Source organism: Pelodiscus sinensis, chromosome 1 (assembly GCF_052426305.1).
Source record: "Pelodiscus sinensis isolate ZL-2025 chromosome 1, ASM5242630v1, whole genome shotgun sequence".
NCBI lineage: Eukaryota > Metazoa > Chordata > Testudines > Trionychidae > Pelodiscus > Pelodiscus sinensis.
This window is the reverse complement of record NC_143052.1, coordinates 293,735,115-293,758,425: the sequence shown is the minus strand read 5'-3', so window position 1 is coordinate 293,758,425 and position 23,311 is coordinate 293,735,115. Positions and strand designations below refer to the sequence as shown.

At 41.3% G+C, this 23,311-nt stretch overlaps 1 protein-coding gene across 3 annotated transcripts in view; it reads right to left on the bottom strand.

Moving 5' to 3' along the window:
* The window catches only part of RB1 (RB transcriptional corepressor 1), a 150,521-nt gene that overhangs the window by 95,228 nt on the left and 31,982 nt on the right, over positions 1-23,311 (bottom strand). For all 3 annotated transcript variants that reach the window (XM_006122970.5, XM_006122971.5, XM_075919037.2), the window contains 5 exons: positions 15,868-16,016; positions 11,519-11,596; positions 8,602-8,711; positions 7,432-7,509; positions 3,818-3,905 (listed from right to left, as the gene is read on the bottom strand). In XM_006122970.5, coding sequence (XP_006123032.3) covers positions 3,818-3,905; positions 7,432-7,509; positions 8,602-8,711; positions 11,519-11,596; positions 15,868-16,016 — 503 coding nt within the window. The remainder of the gene's footprint in view (positions 1-3,817; positions 3,906-7,431; positions 7,510-8,601; positions 8,712-11,518; positions 11,597-15,867; positions 16,017-23,311) is intronic.

The following is a 23,311-nucleotide window of genomic DNA, read 5'->3' as shown; positions in this document are numbered from 1 at the left end:
CTCAGGAGAAGAGGAAAAAGGGGGCAGCTACTAGAGGAAAGGTTGCAAGTGCCTGGAGGGGAAAGAGGGGGGCCACTGAAAGCCAAGGGAGGTGGTTACTGGATAGTGGGTTGCACTTACATAGTAGCCCATAGGCAGCAGCAAATAGGTAAGTCTCTAGAGGAAAAAGGGGCAGCTGGGCCCAAACTAGGGATTAAATGAGGGACCACAGGTTGGAGGGAGTCCCATGGGAGATGGGGGACAGGACACAGGAGGGAGCAGAGACAGGGAGAAGGGAGGAGAATCATAGAGGAGGGCAGGAAGGGCCACATTAACTCTTCTGGGGGGCTAGGGCTATTAGATTTGGCCAGGGCTAGTATCTGGGGTGGGGCCAAAAATAAGGGGTTCAGAATATGGGAGGAGGTTCCAGGCTGGGGGGGGGGGGGAGCAGAACAGAGAGAAGGGACGAAATGGATGTAGATAATCCTAACTCATGTGGATAGAATTAGAAGGCATTAATGGTTTAGAAAGAAAAGGTTTCTTTTACCAACATAATTCTGTTGCTGTTTTGTAGATCTGAAAACTGTCCAAACACTTCTAATCCCTGTTTTAGGATGTGGATTTCATGTGGTATTGATAGCCATAAGAACTGACAACATCCACCACAACAGTTTGGTGGAGAGCTATAGAAGAAAAACTCCATTTCTCTCATCAGGACGTAGTACTTTTTGTCCACTCACTTGCAAGTCAGTACGACTGATGCTGTGGTCTGAAATATGATTCATGTGTGACTGAGAAGGGCCTCACTGATAGGAAGGTCACGTCTGAGGAGGAAGATACGTGCAGGATGTTCAGGAACTTATGGTGCATATCCCTGACTTCCTCCAGAGGTATCTGAAGAGAAACAGACACTCTTTGTGAAGTCCTGGAATAAGCAAAAATAATTCACCAGGGATGGTTGGGGAGGCAGGACAGTCTTGTCTGTAAAAAGAGAAGTATATGGTTTTTGGGATCGTCTACTCCTCGAGAGCACCCTTGCACTCCTCTAAGATTTTTTCTGGGGGCTCCAATGCCCTGGATATCATGGTTGAAAAAGCGTGTCCTGGGAGCTCAACGGGTGAGACTAGAAGCCCAAGAGGCATGAGGGTGGCAGTATGGCCACTAGGATGGCATGGCATGGAGCCTGTGATGTTGCTGATGGATAGCCCTACCAGGATGGCAGCAGAGGGAGGGGCATCTCCCTGATATGCCTGAGACCCTGCTGATATTGTGCACTGTTGGAGGCTTGGGAGGAATACTGAGATAAACAGCAAACTGCAGGAAGGGATGAGTCTGCATTGAGAGTGAGGAAGTGTGGCAAGGTAGCAGGGAAGACGCCCATACTGGGTGGGGACTCAGTGCAGAGGTCTGAATGCCCAGGAGAAGAGAGTCCACGCTGACTGTTCTGGTACCAGATGAGGCATCTGTATCCATGAGATATCACGTACCAGTGTGCTTTGGAGCGTTTGCTCCTCCTCTTCTCCTTCCATGTTGTTGACTTGCTGCCTGTGCCCATTGGGTCTGTAGGCACATAGACAGTACCTGTCACTGGAGTCTTTCTTGAGATGCGAGTACCAGGCAAGGTCGGTCTCAGTACCAACAGTACCAAGAATATTGAGCATGCTGGGTATCATTTGTGGCTAGCTTGCAGCTCACTGTGGGGACTTACTGCTCTCTTTTTCAACTTCTGGAGAGAGGTCAGCAGCTGATTTCTTAACTCCCTGGCGTACATCTGCATGGAGAGTCTTGGCACAGATTCAGAGGAGATCAGAGAGCCACTTTCATAAATATGATCTTCTGCCTCAGTGCTTTGTCCTTGTGAGACCAAGGTCTAAACTGCTAGAAGGAAGTGCACTTTTGAGGAATGTGTCCTTTCCCAATGCAATCAGTGTACTGTGAGTGAACGTCTGCAACAGGGCTAAACTTGCTGCAGGAAAGGGACTTCTTTAAGCCCTGATAATCAGACATACCCCATGGGGAAGGAGAACAACAAAAAAGGCAGGAGCGTGGACTTTTTTGGGGCCCTAGAGCCAGTGCGCGTGAGATCTTGGCTGCACCAGTGGGATAGCTGACTCTAGTGCTGGAGGGGGAGGTCGGTGCTTGTCATCTGCATTTTGTGACCGGTTCTGGGGATGAAGTGAACTCTATAAGCTCATGTGCTGCATCAAAGGCCCCCAGCATCGACAGCTGCCGGACCTCCTCAATGGCCACTTCAGGTGGGGTAATCTCCCCGCACGTTGAGCTCAACCGATGCTGCTGTGGTCCGAGAGCCTCCTGATGCGCCAAGTCAGCCAAGTGCCTATCCTTGTGGCACACTTTAAGGTCTTGCTTTGTTGGGGATCTTCCCCTATACTACCTCTTTCGCGACAGCATTGGGGGACTGTGACCAGTGCCTCGACGATAAGGGCTTTGCCAGTGTTGCAGACAGTTCTCTAATGGATGCCAGCATGCCACGCATGCTTGGTGCCACCAGTTGAAGTGCAGACTCCATTAGAATGAGCTTCAGGCAGGAATCGCTCTCCCGCATCTCCCACTTCTCTCGGATTGAAGCTCTTACAAATTCTACAACTGTCAGTGCAGTGACCCTCTCCCAGGCACTTCAGACAGAAGTCATGCAGATCACCACAGGGCACAGGCTTAAAGTATGTCATAGAAGGTTTAAAGCCCTGCGGCCCAGGCAACCCCTCACCAGGAGGGAAGAGATAAGCAGGGAAACTTCTCTCGATTAGAGCAATCAACTGTAAAACTGTTTACACTAACTAATCTAAACTACTAAAACTGAGAAATGTGTAACACTAAGGGATAGACTAACAACACAGTCAAGCACTCCAGCTACCATAACGGGCAGTAAGGAGGAACCAAGGGGTAGAGAGCCAGCAGGGGTATTCATATGCTGATATGCCATCCCCACTCCAGGAGGCTCCTCAGCTGGCCCGATGGATACTGCTAAGGAAAAAGCTCCGGAATCTGTGCATGTGGCACGCACACACCCCCAACTGGAATGGACACAAGAGAAAAAAAAACCCTGAAAAACTACTTTAGCTTAATCTACTTCCTAACCTAAACTGCACTAAGGCCCTATTACCACAGAATAGGAGTGTCCACATGGGAAGTTAGTTAACAGTAGCTATTCACCACTAGCTATTCCTGGGTTTCCTCCTCCTCATGTACACAAACCCTAAATATCTTGCTGAATCAGGACCTAAATTTCTCCTGTTCATAATATAGCATCTAGCAATACATTTGGCTCCCCCTCTCCCGCACTAAACAAAGTAATCTTGGTGTACTTGAAGGACCATAAGATTTCCAGCAAAATAATTTTATGTGATTGTAAAATTTCATACACAAGTGCCCTTTAAAAGAACTGCACTAACACATGTTTAAACTATCATGAGTCCTTAACAAGACGTGCAGTAAAGATCTTATATTAATATTTTTTATAAGTTATGGTAGATACAAGTGCTGTTGCATTCCTATGTTCTTGTTTATTTTACAACACACTGAACATCAGGATATTTGAAACAAATATTGAACTTCTCCTCCATCAAAAACAACAAAGATCATAGTTGACATTCTTAATATGTCTAAGGGTAAAATTAAATGGAGGAGAAATTTCTCTCGCATCTTTATAACCATAAAGAAAAAAAAGAAGGCGTAAGACCCATTATTTTTAAGAGGTCCTTTCTAGATCACCTTTAGTAAAAGAATATATGCTCTTTATCTATCTGATAATCTCAAGGACATAATTTTATAGGTATTTTCTCATAAATATCTACTCTAATTAAACTTAGTCACTTACATTAAAATAGGAGATGAGATTATCTGATGGTTTATCACTTGCTGAATTTAAAATCATCATTAACTGCTGGATAGTATTCATTGCAGCCCTGGAAAAATAAAATAAGATTTATGTTAAAGTTTATTTTGTATATGTTCAGTATCAGTCAACAATTTTATAATTATTCCCTGAGGCTATGTCTACACTGCCCTCTCTTGCACAAGAAAATATGCAATTGAAGAGAAGCAGTGAATATTGCCATGCCTCATTTGCATATTTAATGAGCCATCATTTTGCACAAGGGCTTTTGCGCAAAAAGGAGCCATCTATACAGCTTGTTGTGCAAAACCCCCCTCTTGTGCAAGAGCCATTCTTCCTGAAAAAAAGCCAGTCATAACTCTGGGCCTTTAAATCACCACCAGAGCTCTGCTCAGCCTGCTCTAGGTGGCTCAAAGGGCTGGCTGGAAGGGGGGGGCTGCAATGTGGTGCATTTCTGGCAGTGCTGAGGGCTGGCTTGGGGGGAGGGGGGGTAGCCACAGTGAAGTGCACTCTGGTTAATGCTCCAGTCCCACCCCTTCTGACCAAGGCCCCGCCCCTTCTGAGCGCATGGGGCTGGCCCCTCAACCTTGCCTAGGGGCTCAGCAAATCCCTCAGCCCTCTTGTATATAGTACAAAGCAGATTATAGGTCTGAGAAGCATGCTCACTCAGAATGGTTTAAATCAGTGTTTCCCAAATGGTGTTCCATGGAACCCCAGGGTTCTGCGAAGCGAAAATAAGGGTTCTATGAGAAAATTCCATTACAATAACTTTGAGATTTACAAAAAATTATGTGAATTTTGTTTCTAAATATATGCAATTAAACTAAATGTGATCTCATTACCTTGTTTAGCATTTGTTTATTATCCTTACTTATTTGTAGTCTACTTTTTCAGCTCCATATAGTAGCCATATTACTGGTTCCTCAAAATTCTTTCAAGTTTAAAAGGGTTCCATGGACAAATAAAATTGGGACACACTGGTTTAAGTAGTTATCTGGGTATGTGCAAACTTCTGATTCATAGAATACTAGAACGGACCTCTAGAGATCATCAAGTTCAGTCCCCTGCCCTCACGGCAGGACCAAGCACCTGATAGATGTTTGTCTAACCTGATCTTAAAGATCTCCAGTGATAGAGATTCCACAACCTCCCTAGGCAATTTATTCCAGTGTTTAACCACCCTGACTTTTTCCTAATATCCAACTTAAACCTTCCTTCCTGCAGTTTAAATTCATTGCTTCTTGTCTTGGTCCATTGCTTCTTGTCCATGACAGAATACAGTGATCAAACAAATTACAATCCAAAAATGTGTAGATAATTTGTACAACTTTAGCCACGTAAGTAAGTTAGTTTAGTAACCGGACCTGAAACTTGTTCATGACTGAGTATGTGCTACATAATAAATAAAGTAGAAATTGTGGTTACTAATTTACCCCTATTTATCAAAGCCTTTTTAAGCCTGCCAGACAGTCTGGCAAGTCAGGTTCTTTAACTGAAAAGTCTATAGTCTCATTGTTTATAAAACAGAAACAAAGAGAACTGTATTTGCCCAGCAGATACCAGGTACCAGAGTGGCTAAAAAGTTATAGCGTTAAACCACACAGGTACAGTCCCAATCTTGGTTTTTTGTTCATCATTTGTTGAGTGATACAAATGTATTTGTACAAGAATAGCTTTGCATGCCTGATTTAACTGAAAATTACATGAAGAGGAAGCAAATGTAACACCTCCACAAATATCAGTCTAACAATAACGAAATGTATTATTTTACTTGTCCACTTTTTATCAGTCCTTTTATGTATATTCAGGACGTAAGAGCTATTGGATAACACCGCAAAGGTTTACAACTTACAACAGATAATTTAGCTAGCTTGCTTTAAATGAAGTTCTTCAGTCCCATTTTCCCTAATATCTATTGCTTAAGTTTTTCTGGCTCTTACGGAGCCTGAGGCCTCCACAGTTATTGTGAAGACAGCTCTAGTAAATGGGCACATCTGGGCAGCTTTCAACACTTGCTAAGAAAATGAGCTTCAGGAGTCCTTCTGACATGCTGTAAGACTTTAAGGCCTTGTTCCCTTTATGCTTCCCACTTTCAGTTAGAGATCTTTTCTGATCCACCTTATTACAAATTGTTGTTGATTCCCACTGGCTAGAGTTGTTCCAAATGGATCTATGATTAGTATAACTCTGGGTTTACAGAAATATGTCTGATTAGCTGAGAAAATGGAAATGGGAGCTTTTATTCACAGACAGAATGGAATGAGGAGTGCTGATTACTTGGGTTATGGCACTCCAGGGACAAACTACTTTTTCTTCTGCCACTTTTAAACATTTTGATATGAGCGTGCCTAAAAATTTTGTTTGGGTGGAAGAAGGCATGGGAAGAAGCAGCCTGCACAGGAATTGTTATGTGAAGGTACTGGAATAAAGGCCAGACAATTCAATGTTATAATGCCCCTAACTAATATTTAAATCCCGATCCCTTTAAGTAAAGCTATTTTTCAAAGCACTACTCAGTCTGATCCAAGGCCATTCAAGTTAATGAAAGGCTGTGCCTGGACTTTATTGGGCTTTAGCTCAGATACACACAGTGTCAAATGGGAAGAATCTACAGTAAGTTCAAAAGTAAAAATGAAGTTTTCATAGCAACCCTTATGTACCATTAGTTAGTTGTATACCATCACCTCTGGGTCATAAGTGACCAAAAGTTTACTGCCATCTGCTGGCAGTTTGGCAGTCTATGCAAAATGTCTTGCTGGCCCCAGCCCATTTCTAGCAGACAGATGCCCAAGTCTGTATAACTGTCAGCTGGCACCCATCTGGTAGTTTCAGAAGACAAAGGACTAAATAGGCACAAAGTCTCAACTCCATCCTTTGATCCTAGAAGGGTTCTTTAGTAGGTCATAACAAAGATACATCAGAAAAGCTATGTGCAAACGTGGACAGCTACTGCTTCCCATCTTATCCACTGGAACAGATAGAAATATTCTAGGCTTCATGAATGTGCCAAGTTTTTCTGGCTAGAAAATCATAAGTAACAACAATTCTGCATTTAGCTTTTATTTTGGATGTGCAAACTTAGAGTATCCAGTTTCTCTCCTGCAATTATACAGGCTCTGCAGCAGTAAAGGGTAGCAAGGACTTATTTCTGGTCTGCAGTATCTTTACCAGAATGTGAAAATGAAAGCAAATGCATGATACTTGACATTTTCTCCCCAAGAATACTGAACAATCAAAAAACTTTAATGGTTTTATTAAAGTGCACGCTGGTGATGGAGAGAATGGAATAATGAGCAGCATATTTAAGGAAATACATTCTCACACTTATCTATAACTATTACACATAACTCATGCTTCCTTTATATTCTGGGTACTAAACCTACAATGTATTCAGAGCTACCCAACCACTATCAAGTCCCACGGATTTCAAGGAAAATGGGAGTTGAAAGCATTCAGTGCTTCTCAGGAGGCTATCAGCACCTTACAGGAATGGGGCCTTTTTTTTAAAAATGCTACATTCTTCAGTTCAACAAATTTTAGAAAATTCCAATTCAAGTAAAAAACAAATTGATGCAAATTTTTAAACTGCTTCATACCGAACTGGAGTCTGTGGAAGTATAAAATTAAGCTCTTCATCTGGGTTGTTTTTCCTTGGTGTTCGCTCCAACTGTGAACTGTAGAAAGACAAAACCTTATGAAGTACTGATGTTCTAATATAGCAAGTCTCAGTTAAAAAGTTTTCTAAAATGACTTAAATACTCCTAAAAAAATATCTATGCACCAGATTTTCAGGAGAGCTCAGTATTCAGCAGTTCTCCATTGTTCATTATCTGAATTACTAATTTAAGCGAAATAGATAACAGATTAAAACTGATTGTCTACAACTGCTAAGGATTTCCCTTGGTTTAACTATATCAATTTAGTCCATGTTAAACATGTGCTTTTTTGAGGCACACCCACTCCTTTCAAGCTCTCACCTCCAAAGAAAAAGAGGTGCTGAATCTTTAAAGATATCCTTCCTCCAAAATACTAACCACTGCAGTTCAACAGGAATTAACTAACAAGTCGGAGACAGTGTGATTAAGTCTTGTCCTCACTGTCGTGCAGTTCATCTTAGTGCTGCACTATAAATCCCTGGTGTGGGTGCTGTAAGCATGAACTAAAATTTATTCTTGAAGTGTCCCAAGGAGGAATTATGTTGCCATGCTGGTGTACATTCATTCTTGTAGGCCAAACTGTAGGGCAATATAGACAACCATTAGGGCTGGCCTTACCATGCGGCAAACTGAGGCAGACGCCTCAGGTGCGAGACTGTGTGGGGGGAAGGGGAGCCACTAAGACCCAGGGTGTAGAAAATTGTGTCTGCTGCTGGTGCAGTGACGGGACACAGGGGTGTCATTTGAGCTCCCCGCCTCAGGTGCCAAAATATTGTGAGTTAGCCCTGACAACCCCTGAGAATCCATTCCTCTTTCAATTGCTCAACTTTCACTTTTGACTCCAAAGACTTGTGCAGAATAGGAAAATAACCATAATTAAAATGTTAGCTAACATGTTAACATGTTTTTAAATACCAGTTAGCACGTAATTTAGACAAACCAAGGCCATGATTAAAAATGTGTTACCTGACTAATAAGCAGAAAGGAAGAGAAAAAAAAAAAGATTTTTAGGCAAGACTGGTCCTGAATTTCTGTTGTAAAAAGTGACTAGAGACCAGTAAAACCTTTTAGGATTTTCATTATGTATCTCAGAATTAAGAAAAGTGTTACCTTTCTATGTGATGAAGCTGTAAAGTTTCATCATGATCCAGAAATAATCGTGCATCTATATCTTTATTTTTCAGGTAAAGCTCTTCATATTGTCTGGAGAGATCCTCAACCTAAAAAAGTGAGAAAGCTTTATGCTTATAAGATCAATTCTGACAATGTATTCAAAATTGCATTCGTGATCAAAGGATAGGAAAGTTTCATTCTAAATTAAATATCTATATTAAAATATATTATGACAACTCTCATAGCCCCCAAAGTCATGTCACTATAGATATCAAAACACTAAAAACAAAGAGATAAATATCCCCCTCAAAGACAGATCCTATGCCCACTGATTTTAGTAGCATGGAATCTAATGCCAAGATGGAAAAATTTACATTTGGAGCTCACATTTCCACAAAGCGCATGGTGCTCTGAAAATAGCTGAAATCATTGAACTAGGCAAACTCTTGTTACAGGGAGGGAGCGGTTTGCCTACAATAAGTGGCATTTGTAATTGTGCTGTGGGAGTAGAGTCTGGCTGGACAGGGAAAAACCGTCTCAAGTTCACAGACATAATTCAGATCTCCCAGGTTCCTATGTTTGGGGCTCCAGAATGCCTGGCAGTGCCTCCTGTTCAACATGTGTCTTTTGGCAGGAAAGTACTTAATGCCCCACAATTTTCTGAAAATTAGGGTTTAAAAAAAAGGTTTCCATTTCATCAAATCAGCTTTACAACGTAAATCAGTTAGCTGCTGCTACTGCTGCTTTGTTCACTTAGAATAAGTCTTCACCAAAAACAGCAGCCGTAAGTGTGAATTCACCTCCAATGCCCGCATTTACTACACATATAGAATCATAGACAAATAGAACTGGAAGGGACCTTGAGAGATCATTAAGTCCACGAATGGAACATGTATACCTACGGGGAATTTCAGCATTAACAATACTAATCCTAGGGAATTTTGCTTACTTTTGAAAAAAGGAATGTTAGAGTCTAAATACTTATATATTGAATGCTAAAAGGCTATTCATGAAAATGAGAGTGACTTTCTTATAATAAAGCTGAATGATACACATTACATGATATTAGATTCTATATCACAACTAAGGCTGAAAATTAAGAGAAATGTGTGTTTCTGGTTTTGTACAGGCTTTCATTTGACCATTGTCTTTTGCACTATGTATAGCCTTGTATTTTGGCATATCTCTAGAGTTCCTTACTTTTGAAGACAGACTGCTGAGAAGAGGATATTTTTAAAGAAGGTAAAATTAGAATCTTGTATAAAAGGGTACTTTCAAAGAACTGCAATTCTCACCCATAACATCCCGGCGATAATGTTTTTCAAGTGGTTTTGATAAAATTTTGCACATAAGAGATTAATGCAGAACTAGTAATAGTTAAACAACTGGATAAGGGAAGCTTCTTTAACCGGTCAGTTGGGAACAATGTAGTCTAACTTTGCCTGAATGTGGCTGGAAGTTCAGCCGGAGACCCTAATGAACAATTCAGCAACTGTAAGGCATGTACGTAGACTGCTGCACCCACACTAAGCTGCAATGAAGTGAATGGGATGCCACAAAGTACAGCAGTCCACAGTTTACTTAAGTGCAAGAGTACAGCTTAAATCTTAAGGATATTTATGTCTGTAAAAGCAGATTAACCAGGTTGGATTGAATTTAAAGTTGAGAAGGTACCGAAATAATTGTAGGTAGATTTGCTTGATTTTCAGTCTTTATATTGCTGTAGCATTAATAGAAGTGAATAGCCCACTGAAATCAAAGGAATGAAGCATTGTTTAAAATTATACATTGCTTTGAGAAGAGTAACAAGTTGTCAACCATGAGGGTTGGCCAGCAGCCTAGGGACTATGGGGTTAACTATGTCCCTGGACCTAGCCAGGTATCTGCTCAGCCAATAGAAATGCAGGTAAGGATTTCAACTGAGAAATGAATTTTTGGGTTTTTCCCTTTTGTCTCTGAGCTAGAGTTTGCTCTCTAGATACTAAAGGAGACAGAAGACATGTCTTCTCCCTCCCCCCCCCCCCAAAAAAAAAAGACTTCATAATGTGTAAGTAGGGTAAAGTCTAGATAAATCCATCAGGTTTTATTGTTTTCTGTTTTGGGAATTTGGATCTGATGTGTGTGCTGTTAGAAATGGTTTTTCCTCTTTTTTGCAACTAAGTCCTGAGCCCATGGGAATCCTCCATGAGTATATTAATTGGTGGCTCTTACCATCTAACCATTCCAACGATGCTTGTAACTGGGATATTGTTTTAATAATAAAAGTTATTTCTTTCCCAATTTACCCGGTACTGATTCATTTCTGTGCCTGGAAAATCCGTCTGTGGGATCTGCAGGTCTCTGACGAGGGTACAGTAATCACAGACTGCAGCTTGTATTTGTTTTTCTTTTCTTTTCAAGCTCTTTGGAGAAAAGAGCTTGGGGTGCCCTGGGGTTGATTTCAATTGTCCACCCCTGTGTGTCAGTTCAAGAGCACTTGACAGTGGCAGTGGATTCCCCAAAATTCTGGTATTAGGATTTTGGGGGAGAGGGAAGAGGGAGAGTTCTTGTACCCAAGGCTGTAGAAATCAGGTTTTTGGTTGCTTTTGCAGGCCCCCCACTTCTGCATTCGTGCCAGAGTGTGGAATAACCTTGACACAAGTTCATCAACACTTGTGTTCATTATTAAAGTTGAAGTAAAATTTAAAAAAAAAAAAATCTTTATACCTGATATTAAGATGATTCTTAAAGAAAAGACTTATCAAGATGCTTGGAAATCATATTAAGTTAATTTTTGTGAATCACACCGTAATCCATTATAGGCGTATTCTACAGTTGCCACTGTAACTGCAATACAGTGAAAAAATACTTATGCAATCTTAAACATTTTAGAATGAACCACAATATATTTAACTATTTTAATTACTCTAATTACCTCTGGGAGTCCATTTGAAGTTACAGCACCAACAGAATTCAAGAACGGAATAAAGTTTGTGAAATATACATTTTTTACCTGGAAAAATTAAAATGGCATAACATTACCAACGTACATAGGTACCAAACATACATTATATTTTTACTATACAGTAAAATAAATTGACTATGTTATGCTTATTATAAGCTATTTTGAAATTACCTCAGCTAGTATTTATTTTCAAGCCATCTACACATCTGAAGATTTAAGTTAATTACTAAATGTGTATGCATTTCTATATCCACTGCTAGGAAACTGAAGGGTCAAAAGGGTGGCCCTCTTTTGAACAATAGTCTTTTTGGTTTCTGCTCATATGAATATCTGTACAGCCTCATATCCTTCTTACATGCTTAATGCTGATTAAACAAACAGTTCTCTTACATCTGTGGTTCTTTAAGAGTTCTTCACATGTGCATCTTATTTGCAGTATATGAGAGTGCCCCAACACAGTAGTTTAGAATGTTTCCAGTGTCAGAATCCCTTAAGTCGTGTTCACACTACTTATGCTCCCCATGAACAGAGACCTCCCAATTTCACTCAGTTTCTTCACTACTCAGAACCCAAAATAAAATTAAGACTCTAAAGCACCAGTGAAAAAAAAGTAGGGTATGGGAACCACACAAGCAGACATCTTAGTTACTATTTGAACATCACGTTATCCTCCTTTGTACTGCATATGTAGGTCCCATTCTTATTGATGACCCAGAATTAACCTTAAAAGGAGGAAAGTTATTTAGGGAGAAGGGGGAGGGGGCATTGTAAAACCATCCTTTCAAAATGGACATTTATACTAGACGCATTCACTAACAAACAACATTTTTGCAAATGCAGGGCCCAAGCTCCAGATAGCTGCCTGCCCTAGAGATCTCCAGAAATGGTATTTGACTTAGATATGCCACAGATGTCACTTGTAATATGGTAGAACAAGCCAAAATGTTTAAAAGGGATATCAATATCTACACACACAGCAAATACAATCAGATGCAGGTTTTGAAGTGAGATTAAGCAACCATTCCCTTCCATTTATTAGCATAATCAATAAAAAGTCTTGAAGTTTTACACAAAGATTTAGTTCTATCCAGGATATGGAACTTCGCTTCAGTTGGAGACTAATAAGGTCTTGGAAAGGAAATAGATACAAGAATAAACTGATACGGAAGTCCAATAATATATTTGAAATGAAAGATGAATGACATCTGTTACCCTGTCCATATGAAAAACTGTATAAGGAAGGTTGATCATTAATGTTTGTAATTTGTTTATCTTATAGGCTATGGTAATTGCCACTAAGAATGCCACCTTAATTTATGAGCAGTGAATAGGACAGATTGATATGGATACAAAAGGATACTCCACTGGAGGAAAGGCGAGAGGGACACATTTAAATCCCATGTTGGAGCAATCTTTTTATAGGAGGAAAAAAAACAGTTCTCTCAAATCTGCTATAGGGAGATGAAATGCTGATCTCACTGCCAAATCTACCTTAATTGAAGAAGCAGATTGCAAAGTAACAACTTAAGATTTCAGGAATAGAGTACTAAGTAGTAATATGAACCTTAACTATTGCCCAAAATGGAAGCATATCTCCTTAAGGGTATATGTAGTTCTTGTAGACTATTTCCTGCTCTGAAGTAAGGTACTCTGTATTTCTGAAGAATGTTATCCAATCTACCTAATGCAGACATCCAGAAACCACACAAGCCATGAGATATAGTCATGCTGGATTTGGGTGGAAAACTAAACTGCTTTTGCAATATCATGTTGTACTGAAATTGAAGCATGATAAATTGATGTTCGAACAAAATCAGGAATTACAAAAACCAGAACTGGCAGGGGTAAGCAGAAGCTAAACTCAAATCTTTGCCTTGTCTTCCTTAACACTTTTGGACTTAGAAGAAAACTGATGCAAGGCATACAACAAATGGAGCAACCAGCAAATCATGAAAGCATCCACTACAGATCCCAGACTCTTTCCTGCCTGAGAAAGAAACAAATGCTTTGAAGCCACAGGTCTAGCTGGAAAAACACACCCACCTTCAGAAGATTTGGTCCAGTAATTAATAATTTACCTCTGCTAATGAAACAGACATTTTTTTCTGCTTAGTGAATTAGCTAAGCCACTGTTCTCTCCTGGAAAATAAAGTAATTGTCAAACTGATACGATTCTGGACACACCATTCCTGCAAATTTGTGGCTTCTTGACATAGATCAGACCTTGTATCTCATTGCTTATGTAGTGGCTTCCTCTCTGCAGTTGTCCATGAGAATTTAAATGAAAGACTCTCATCTGTGGTAGGAATGACTTTCTAGCTGGACTCAAATATTATGTATTAGGAGTATCCCCAAAATGCAAGACTGAATCTGCATCAGACTTGTATGTGCTCCCCAGGCCTTGATAAAGCTGTCAGACTTGTGGGTGGTATTGGAACAGAAAATGGTATTCGCGTTTTTGTATTGTACCATCACGTCAAAGAGTTTAAAATTCATTATTGAAAGTTAGAGGAGTCCAAGTCACATTAGGCATTTCTGGTTTGTATATTGTCTTAATCAAAGTTTGAAAAAGGTCTAAATCACAGATTCACAAACTTCTAGACCACATGGTGTTGTGTAATATCTTCACTGATGCCTGAGTGTGACTGCATTGGGAAAGTAACAAGTTTTTTATAGTCTGTTGAATACATTAAGTTGTTGCTATTGAATCTAGTTGAGCTTTACACATTCCAACTAAACCAGAACTAGATTCTATTTATAAAAAATTGATTTTCAAATCTAAGGATGAAAACAGAACCTTTCACACTGCTAAGCTCACCTATTCAAGAGCTTTCTCATATAAGCCCATCACCCAGATGAAGGTAAATGTGCAATCTTTGTTTACTTAGATAGGTTGCTACTATGGGGAAACAAATGGTGAACACTCAAGCAATGAAAGAAATTCCAAAAGGGAAGTACTCAGAACTGAAAGTGGTTTACCAAAGAAATCTTTGATTTGTGGCTATGTGCAGGGTATATCAAACACATGAAAATAAGCATCCTGTAAACTCAAGGGCAAATGAACAAATCCAAGAGATCTCAAGCAGGAACAAATTGCTAAGGAAGCCCATGCTCCTAGTGGCTTTGAAAACTCTGAAGGAATTTGAAAATGCCAGAGTCAGAGCAGAGTGCAACTGACAATCAAGAGCTTAAGAGGAGTGAAACTGATGAGCTTTGGTTTTAGAATTTCTTCCCTTCTTCAGGAGCCCTCTGTTGTGAGTGCCTCTTATATTAATGCAGCACTGAAGGCTCCACCACAGTCTTCCTCAGCGCTGGCTTCAAGCAAAGCTATCTACCATCAGGTAATGTAGATAGGGAGCAGTGCTGAGCAACAGTTTAATGTTTGCTAGACAGCGCTGATCTGACTGCTCCAAGCGTTTGGGAAGCCTCCCCATATTCCTCTTAAACTTAAGAGTTCCATGCCTGGTAACCAAAGAGCACTCAGACTGTGCTGGTACAGAAGTACTTTCTGGACTCTGTTCAAAATCCAAAGAGTTCACAGACTTTTCTATAAGGAAGAGCTTTAACCTGGACTGTCAGTGCATTTCTCAATAGATTTGCAGACTGCACACTCAACATAGTCTTTTCCTGGGAGGTAAAGACACCTATCTATTAGAGGGAAAGCCCCACCTGTGCATAATTTAAAAGCCTAGGGATTTCAACTGTTAATGCAACTAAAAATCTACTAAAATGACTTAGAACAAAAAATTTTTTTTTGAAAATAGTAGCAACACACACTAGTAAACACTAAAGCAACAATAGCTCAATAGTAAACTATCCTAACAAGCAACTATACATAGAACATCATTGTTGTTCCACATGCCAGGGTCAGGTTTGTCCAAATTCAATGAATGGCAGTTGGAGTGGTTGAGCTTGATATGCCTTTGGATAGGAGAGCACAACCCTTACGGGGAGCTACTATAGGGAACATTCTAAGCTGTTGCAGTGGGGCACAGCATGAGTAGAATCCACATGTTGAACACTTGAAGAAAAAACAAGTTAGATGCTTTATTTCATAGTCTCCCACATGTAAATACCAACTGCATGCACTCTAATAGCAAAAGCGTAATCTTTCTTTTTTTAAATAAGAAATCTTGGGACAGGGATAGTGCTACTAATCACGGGACTAAAACGGATTGACAGTCAGGTCAAAACATTTTTTAAAAATGGTTTACTACTGCCTAAGGTTTTAATCATATTTTTGGATTTCACCTCGCTCGATTGACATTACACTGAGATCTAAGATGGTGAATTTAAAAAAAAAAAATCACAAATCTTACCTCATCTAAATTACAATCATGTTCTTTACAAAGGACTTCAATAACTTTTGTGTCAATGTCAGTTTGTCTTGAGGTACGTGTAGTCCTGTTTTGACCTCGCCTTGGAGCTCGAGTTGAACCATTAATAGACAATGCATTCACAGCAGATTCTGTAAAAAGACAGTCAACATTACAACAGAAAAGAAATTGCAACTGAAAATCAAAAAGAATATTTCTGGCCATTACACTTAAGCACACAAAGGAGGGTGATATGGTTTTAAGAAAGGAGTCTACAAATCTTACACAGAAGAACAAAAAGCACACTTATGATTTATGACAAGAATGTGGAATTGCATCACACAAAACCACATGAACAGAAAATGAGAGGCTGTTTGGTATAAGTCTTTGCACATTATGGTTTTAAAGCAACTTATGTGGAATTTAACACTTCTTTGCACTTTTCATCCACAGCTTCAAAATCATTCTGTAAAAGGTTGGTAAGCATTAGTCTACTGCCGTGGTCCCCAACACGGCGCCCGCGGGTCCATTTGTGTGCGCCTGCCAAGTGCTCTGGGCTGGCCTGGCCCCGGGCACGTGGTGCATGCATGGTGCCGAAGCCGGCCCGGGCGCGCCGCGAATTTGCCGCTTGCGCCCCGGGCACGCGGCGCTTGGGGGGGGGGAGGGGAGCGCTGGCCCTGGGCGCGCGGCACTTGCGGGGTGGGGGGGGGACGCGCAGCGCTTGCGGGGGGAGAGCGCTGGCCCTGGGCGCGCGGCACTTGCGGGGTGGGGGGGGGGGCGCAGCGCGGCGCTTGCGGGGGGGAGCGCTGGACTCAGGCGCGTGGCGCTTGCGGTGGGGGAGGGGCACACCAGCCCCGGGCGCGCGGCGCTTGGGAGGAGCGCCGGCCCCGGGAGCACAGCGCTTGCAGGGGGGCCCCGCCCCCGAGCAAGTGGCTATGGGGGGGGCTGGCATGCATGTGTCCCCGCTCTCTGGTGCCCAGCAGGCAAACGGCCACGCCCCCTGGCGCCCGACAGCCTCTAAAAGTTGGGGACCACTGGTCTACTGTAACATCCAGAGTTGGACTATATTTCCCAAAGGTCTGAAAAGACTATTTTCCGGTAAAGCACAGTTCTTTGAGATGGACTTTGCATATTCACACTTATAGAATGCACCCACCAGATTTGACAAGACAATGGTACCATCTTGTAGTGGCTCACCCTGCCCTTTCTCCATCCACCAGCAGCACTCATGCAGACTCAGGGCACAACTGTATGGAACAACAAATGCCACTGCCACTTCAGTTCCTTCCAACCTCTGAAGTGCAATACTGAGTAACTACAGAATTAGGACCCTGCAGCAGCAGGAAAGGTAGGCAGAGAACATCAATCTGCAAAGCACATTTTGCAGTAGATCTCAAGATATCAAAACTCTCTTCCAAAGCTACGGCTGCCAAATTTTAAGTTGATGCCCTCCTATCCCCCAGTTTATTAAACTCAATTGCATCTATGGCATTGCACCCCATATTCTTTATGGAAAGAACTTATGAATATGAATAGGCATAAGTGGAAGATGCTTATGTAAAGCTATAATCTGTTGAATGTGAATATTCTATTTCTGTGCATGTATTTGAAGTAAGAAATATGAAGTACAGGCAGTCCCCGGGTTACATGGATCCGACTTACATCGGATCCCTACTTACAAACGGGGTGAGGCAACCCCGCACTAGCTGCTTCCCCCCAGCAGACCAGGGAGACGCGAAGCTAGCGCCCCTCCCAGCAGACCAGGGAGACGCGGAGTGGCTTTTCTCAGCAGACACCTCAGCTTGAGAATAAAGGACTGAGGGAAGTGAGGTGTGGGAGAATAAAACTGAGCTCTGGAGAAATGTTTGGCTAGAGTTTCCCCTACAATATGTACCAGTTCCGACTTACATACAAATTCAACTTAAGAACAAACCTACAGTCCCTATCTTGTACGTAACCCAGGGACTGCCTGTGCATACTATATCTAGATTAGTGAACAGGTAAGTAAGGGCCAGCAGTAGTAAAGAAACATGAATGGCCTGATACTTGGAACAATAGTCTATAGTCTTGATTTTCCTGAAAGCCTGGACTATGGTTGGTCCTGCCAAGACATGTGGCCAGGTCACCTATTTTGGATTTTGTACTTTTCCACTGGAAGTGTGAAAAATTTAAACTAAATTCAAAGAATTAATGTCTTTGGCAAAAGAGATATAAAAGATGGGAAACAAAACAACGTGGGTGTCTGCCAGAAACCAGGATATAACTGCTTACTACCTAGGATGACTGCTGGACACATCCAAGATTGAACAGAGGAAAGGATCGGGCCCAAGTTGGCAGGCTTCCCAGCTTGTGAGAAAAGATTATTAGAACGACTGTTAGGGTAAGAAATTGCATGTAACAAGTTTAAGTACAAAGTTTAGCTGGCATGTTTTGTTTTACTTTGCTTAGTAACTTACTTTGATCTATCTACTTTTTATACTAAATAAAAGTCAGTTTATTAATAAACCCAGTGTAAGTAATTCTTACTTGGCAGGGACAAATGTTGTGCATTAAAAAAAGGATAGAGAATATCCTTTTGCCCTTATACAATATCTTATTGCCCTTATATAAATCCATGGTATGCCCACATCTTGAATACTGCATACAGATGTGGTCTCCTCATCTCAAAAAAGATATACTGGCATTAAGAAAAGGGTCAGAGAAGGGCAACTAAAATGATAAGGGGTTTGGAACGGGTCCCATATGAGAAGAGATTAAAGAGACTGGGACTTTTCAGCTTGGAAAAGAGATTAAGGAGGGGGATATGATAGAGGTATATAAAATCATGAGTAGTACATGGAGAAAGTGAATAAGGAAAAGTTATTTACTTGTTCCCATAATATAAGAACTAGGGGATACCAAATGGGCAGCAGGTTTAAAACAAATAAAAGGAAGTTGCTCTTCACACAGCACATAGTCAATGTGTGGAACACCATACCTGAGGAGGTTGTGAAGGCTAGGACTATAACTGGGTTTAAAAGAGAACTAGATAAATTCATAAAGGTTAAGTTCATTAATGGCTACTAGCCAGTATGGGTAAAGAATGGTGTCCCTAGTTTGTTTTCAGAGGATGGAGATGGCTGGCAGGAGAGAGATCACTTAATCATTACCTGTTCAGTAACTCCCTCTGGGACACCTGGCATTGGCCACGGTCAGCAGACAGGATATTGGGCTGGATGGACCTTTGGTCTGTCCCGGTATGGCCGCTCTTATGTTCTTATCTTATGTTCATAGGTCTTTCACTGATAAAGGAGGTGAACAATTCATGAGCTTGCTCAGTATAAAACTTTATGCAGACTAAGCTGGATTTATCTGGGGTTCTGGCTCCATTGAGGCTGCTCCTGGGTTCTGTGTAAAGTGTTGGACTAAGCTGATTCCTAGAGTTGAGCTGATTTCATTGTCTTTGTTGCTCTGCTGTGGGCTGAAAGCCCAACTCTGTTCCAGGGTTGGAGGAATCCAGAGGGTTTAGCTCAGCAGGACAGGCTGGTGGGATGCCCCAGAAAGCAGTTAGGCAGACTCCGTGGTACTTCAGCACATCAAGTGACAGTCTCAAGGGGATATGACCAAATACATCACAGCATCCTCAGAGGAAGAAGATGCAGTCTGTATCCTAATATTGTCATTAGAAGATGAGGCAATCTGCATCTGAGATGTTGAAAGTCATCCTGCGGAGGTCCCTCCTAGTAATCCTCAGAAAATTCTAAAAATAGGGGATAGTGCAAGAGAAATTCTGCTCATTCCAAACCTCTCAGATCCACAGATTAGGTTGAAAGATGCTCCAACACCAGAGAGTTCAATATTCTAGGCTGGTATGGATAAGGACTAGGAGTCAGCCAGTAGAGCCAGGACATCCAAGGAAGCATAAGCCAGTCCTGCCATCTTCCTCAACCTAGAATCATTTTCCACTGAAGGACACAATGGGAATTTGGCATTACCTCGTGTAAAACAATTTTGTTGGGGGAAAAGGCTGTCTAACAGTCACAGGACCCTGTTCAACCCCAGATTTTGGATCACATACTGAAGCCTTTAGTGTACTCCAACAATGAGTGTATGCAGAGGACACTAAACCTAGAAATCCCATTCAAAAGAAAAAAGATTTTTTCACTTATTTTACTGGTGTCTTCCACTAAAAGGAACAGATCTGGAAAAGAAACACTAATATTTTGAAGTTGTCTACAGAAGAAAATTTTAGATTTTAGATTTTTGTTTCATTAAGATTTTGCTAAAGGTCAAAGTAGTATCATTTCATCTTTATTGACTTGACTTTTGTAATTGTATATTACATTATAACCATGGTATAAATATACTATACATTAAAAATAAAATTTTACATTTGAAGCTGGTATTCTAGATTTGTCAATTGATGGTTTGGTGCTTGGTAACTATACAAAGTTTTTGACCAGTTGTGTTCTCTTGGTGGTTTCATCTTCAGTCCTCTTTTATTTTATTATTGTAATTTAGCAAAAACTAAAACCTTTCTACAGTCACCAGAACTTAAGTACTAAAGTGTGTTACTGATCAGAATTGAGAAGCACTGCCAGATTTGTGAGAAAGCTTGAGCAGTGCCTATTCAAACTGTGGCTGGCACTGATTTTAAATATTGATGTAATACTTTGCATACTGACAATTCTTGAGATTTTATTTAAAAATAATATTTTGTTTTCTTATATTCAAATTTTGGAGCCGGGTGCTATCAGAATCTCACCTTTCTTATAAAAAGAGTTTTGAGTCATCATAGTTGCATTAAAAAGTTACAAAATGTGAATCCTTAAGATTAAGCAGGCACAGAACACACTTTTTTTCTCTCTCAACTTTTTCAGCCAGACTCCAGATTTGTGAATGTTTGTGTTCTGCAATACTCTGTATAATGTCTATCCAATATCAATACACTTTAAAAGGATGGATTTCAACTCACATCTACATTAGGGAGCAATGTTATTTATATTGACATTAAAACTCTCCAGATTTTAAAATAAAAAGGAAAGAAAGTCTTTTTGAACATTAATTTTATATTGCAATGGAGCAGGGACAAGACTGCCAATAATCCACACTTTTGAAGCTATTTATCAATAGATAATCAGACAAAAATCAAGAATATATTATAATCTAAATAAAATACTAGTTATGGATCAAAAAAGACAGACATTATTAACATCCTTCCACAATCCAGTTAAAGGAAAACCCCATATCCAACTTGTTTCCTTGTTCATAAACCATATTGTCTAATTTCAATATACTGTACTATTAAAATCTGTTCCTTTTAGTGGAAGACACCAACATAAAAATGAAGTACTCCAAGTAACACTCATGTGTAACTATGGACATTAAAAGTAATGTGCTTAATAAGATCTCAGGTTTTAAACATACAAGGAGAACATACTAAATGTTACAGTTTAAGATGAAAATCATTTTTCCAAGTAGCTTTACAACAGGAATGAATGTTTACTAATGTATTAGACCGAGGTCAACTCAAGGCAAAAGCAAGGAAAGAGGAAGTTACCTCTATCTGGAGATTCTTTAAGACAAGGGTGTCCAAACTTTTTTCAAAGAGGGCCAGATTTGAAGAAGTGAACATGTGTGAGGGCCGTCCCCGCACTCTCAGCCCCAAGGCGGCGGGCCCGCAGGGTTGGAGGCGGGTGGAGAGCGCAGGGCACGGCGGCCTCACAGCGGCCCGGGGGCAGGGCGAACCCGCAGCCGAGCGGGGGAGCGGACGTGCCCTACAGGGCAGGCTCTAGGACCGCGGAGGCCATGGGCGGCGGCGGCACGGCCAGAAGCGGCACGCTGGGCGCGCCAGTTCAAAAGAGCGCCGGGGAGCCAGGAGAGGGGGAGGAAGCGGGGGCCGTACTAAATCGGAACACGGGCCGCAATTGGCCCGCGGGCCGGACTTTGGACATGCCTGCTTTAAGATATGCAATCCCTATTTAGAAACCACTGAGGGATTATGCATGCACGCTTGTCCAGAGCCAGAGATGTCATTTACCACAATGTCATGGAGGCCCCACTTGTGGTCAATCACAAACTGCTGCTGAGCAAGTCTACAATCATGCATCCCTGAGATACAGAATGAAGATAATGAAGATAAGAAGATCAGGTAGGCAATGCATTAATTCCAGCTGTCTTGGTCTACAGAATGGTCAGCACCCTGCCCATCTGTTTGACACAACAAAGAGTGGTGGGATTGTCTGAGAAGCACATGACGGGAATGAATGAACAGGAGAAATACTTGGCATGCCTTGCTTACAGCCTAGGGTTCCAGAATGCTGATGTGCATCCAGGATTTCCAAGTAGTCCATGTTCCCTATGTCATGAGATTGCGCACATGCGCGCCTCACCCTATAAAGGGATGATTTGGTAAAGATTGTCTTATGAGGCAGAGAGGAGAAAGGTAATACCTATGCAAACCTGACATGGGTCTGTCCACTACTGGCAGAAAGAGTACACTGGACAGGACATGAAATCCATGTGCGGAGATCCATGGCATGATGAATGGGAAAGTAAGGTAAACTTTCTGGAGCCACATCTAGAACTAGCTAAGGTGCAGGGCAGTGAAGGCTATGATGTCAGCAAATGAGGCCATGTGGCCAAAGAGGGTCAGAATGACTGAATGTGAGCTAGGAGTTCCTGCAGAGTCTGGAACCTACCTCAATAGGTAGACTCAGGAGTTGATGTAGGCACCTATAAAATCTAGGTATTATGAGGGGTTCAAGATTGATATTTCAACATTGATGCTAACTCCAAGAGTGGAAAGGAGGCTGTGGCACATGAAGGGTGAAACTTGGGCTTCACATCTGGACTGTGCTACCAGTAGCCAGTTGCAAGCTAGTAGTACACAAGGACACATACTGCCTTAGATAGGCTGCCAGGACTAAGAAAACTTTGGTAAACACCTTGGGAGCAATCGTGAGCCTGAATGGAAGTACCATGTACTGAAAATGGTGCATGCCAAATCATGAACCTCAGGTACCATCTGTACACTGAAAGACTGCTTTCGCATAAAGAGCCATAAGCCACATGCCTTCTTCTAATGATGGGATGATTGCTACTAACTTGACCATAGAAAACTTGAACTTGAAGATGAAATGATTGAGAAGATGGAGGCACAGAACTGGTCTCCGTTTGCCTTTCTTTTTGGCTATTAGGAAGCTGAAAAGAACCGCATACCCTGGTATTCTGGAAGAACCAGTGATATAGGTCTTCTTTGTAACAAGGAGCTCACCTCTAGGGTGAAGATGCTTTTGTGAGAATGATCAATGAGAGATTGGAGTAGGGGCCATGGATGAGGTAGCACGATTAACTTGATCATATAGCCATGTGGATAACATTTAACACTCATTTATCTATCATTATTGCACTCCAAGTTGGTAGAAAGAGTGCTAGATGACCCCTGAAGTGTGTTTGTATGGCAGCA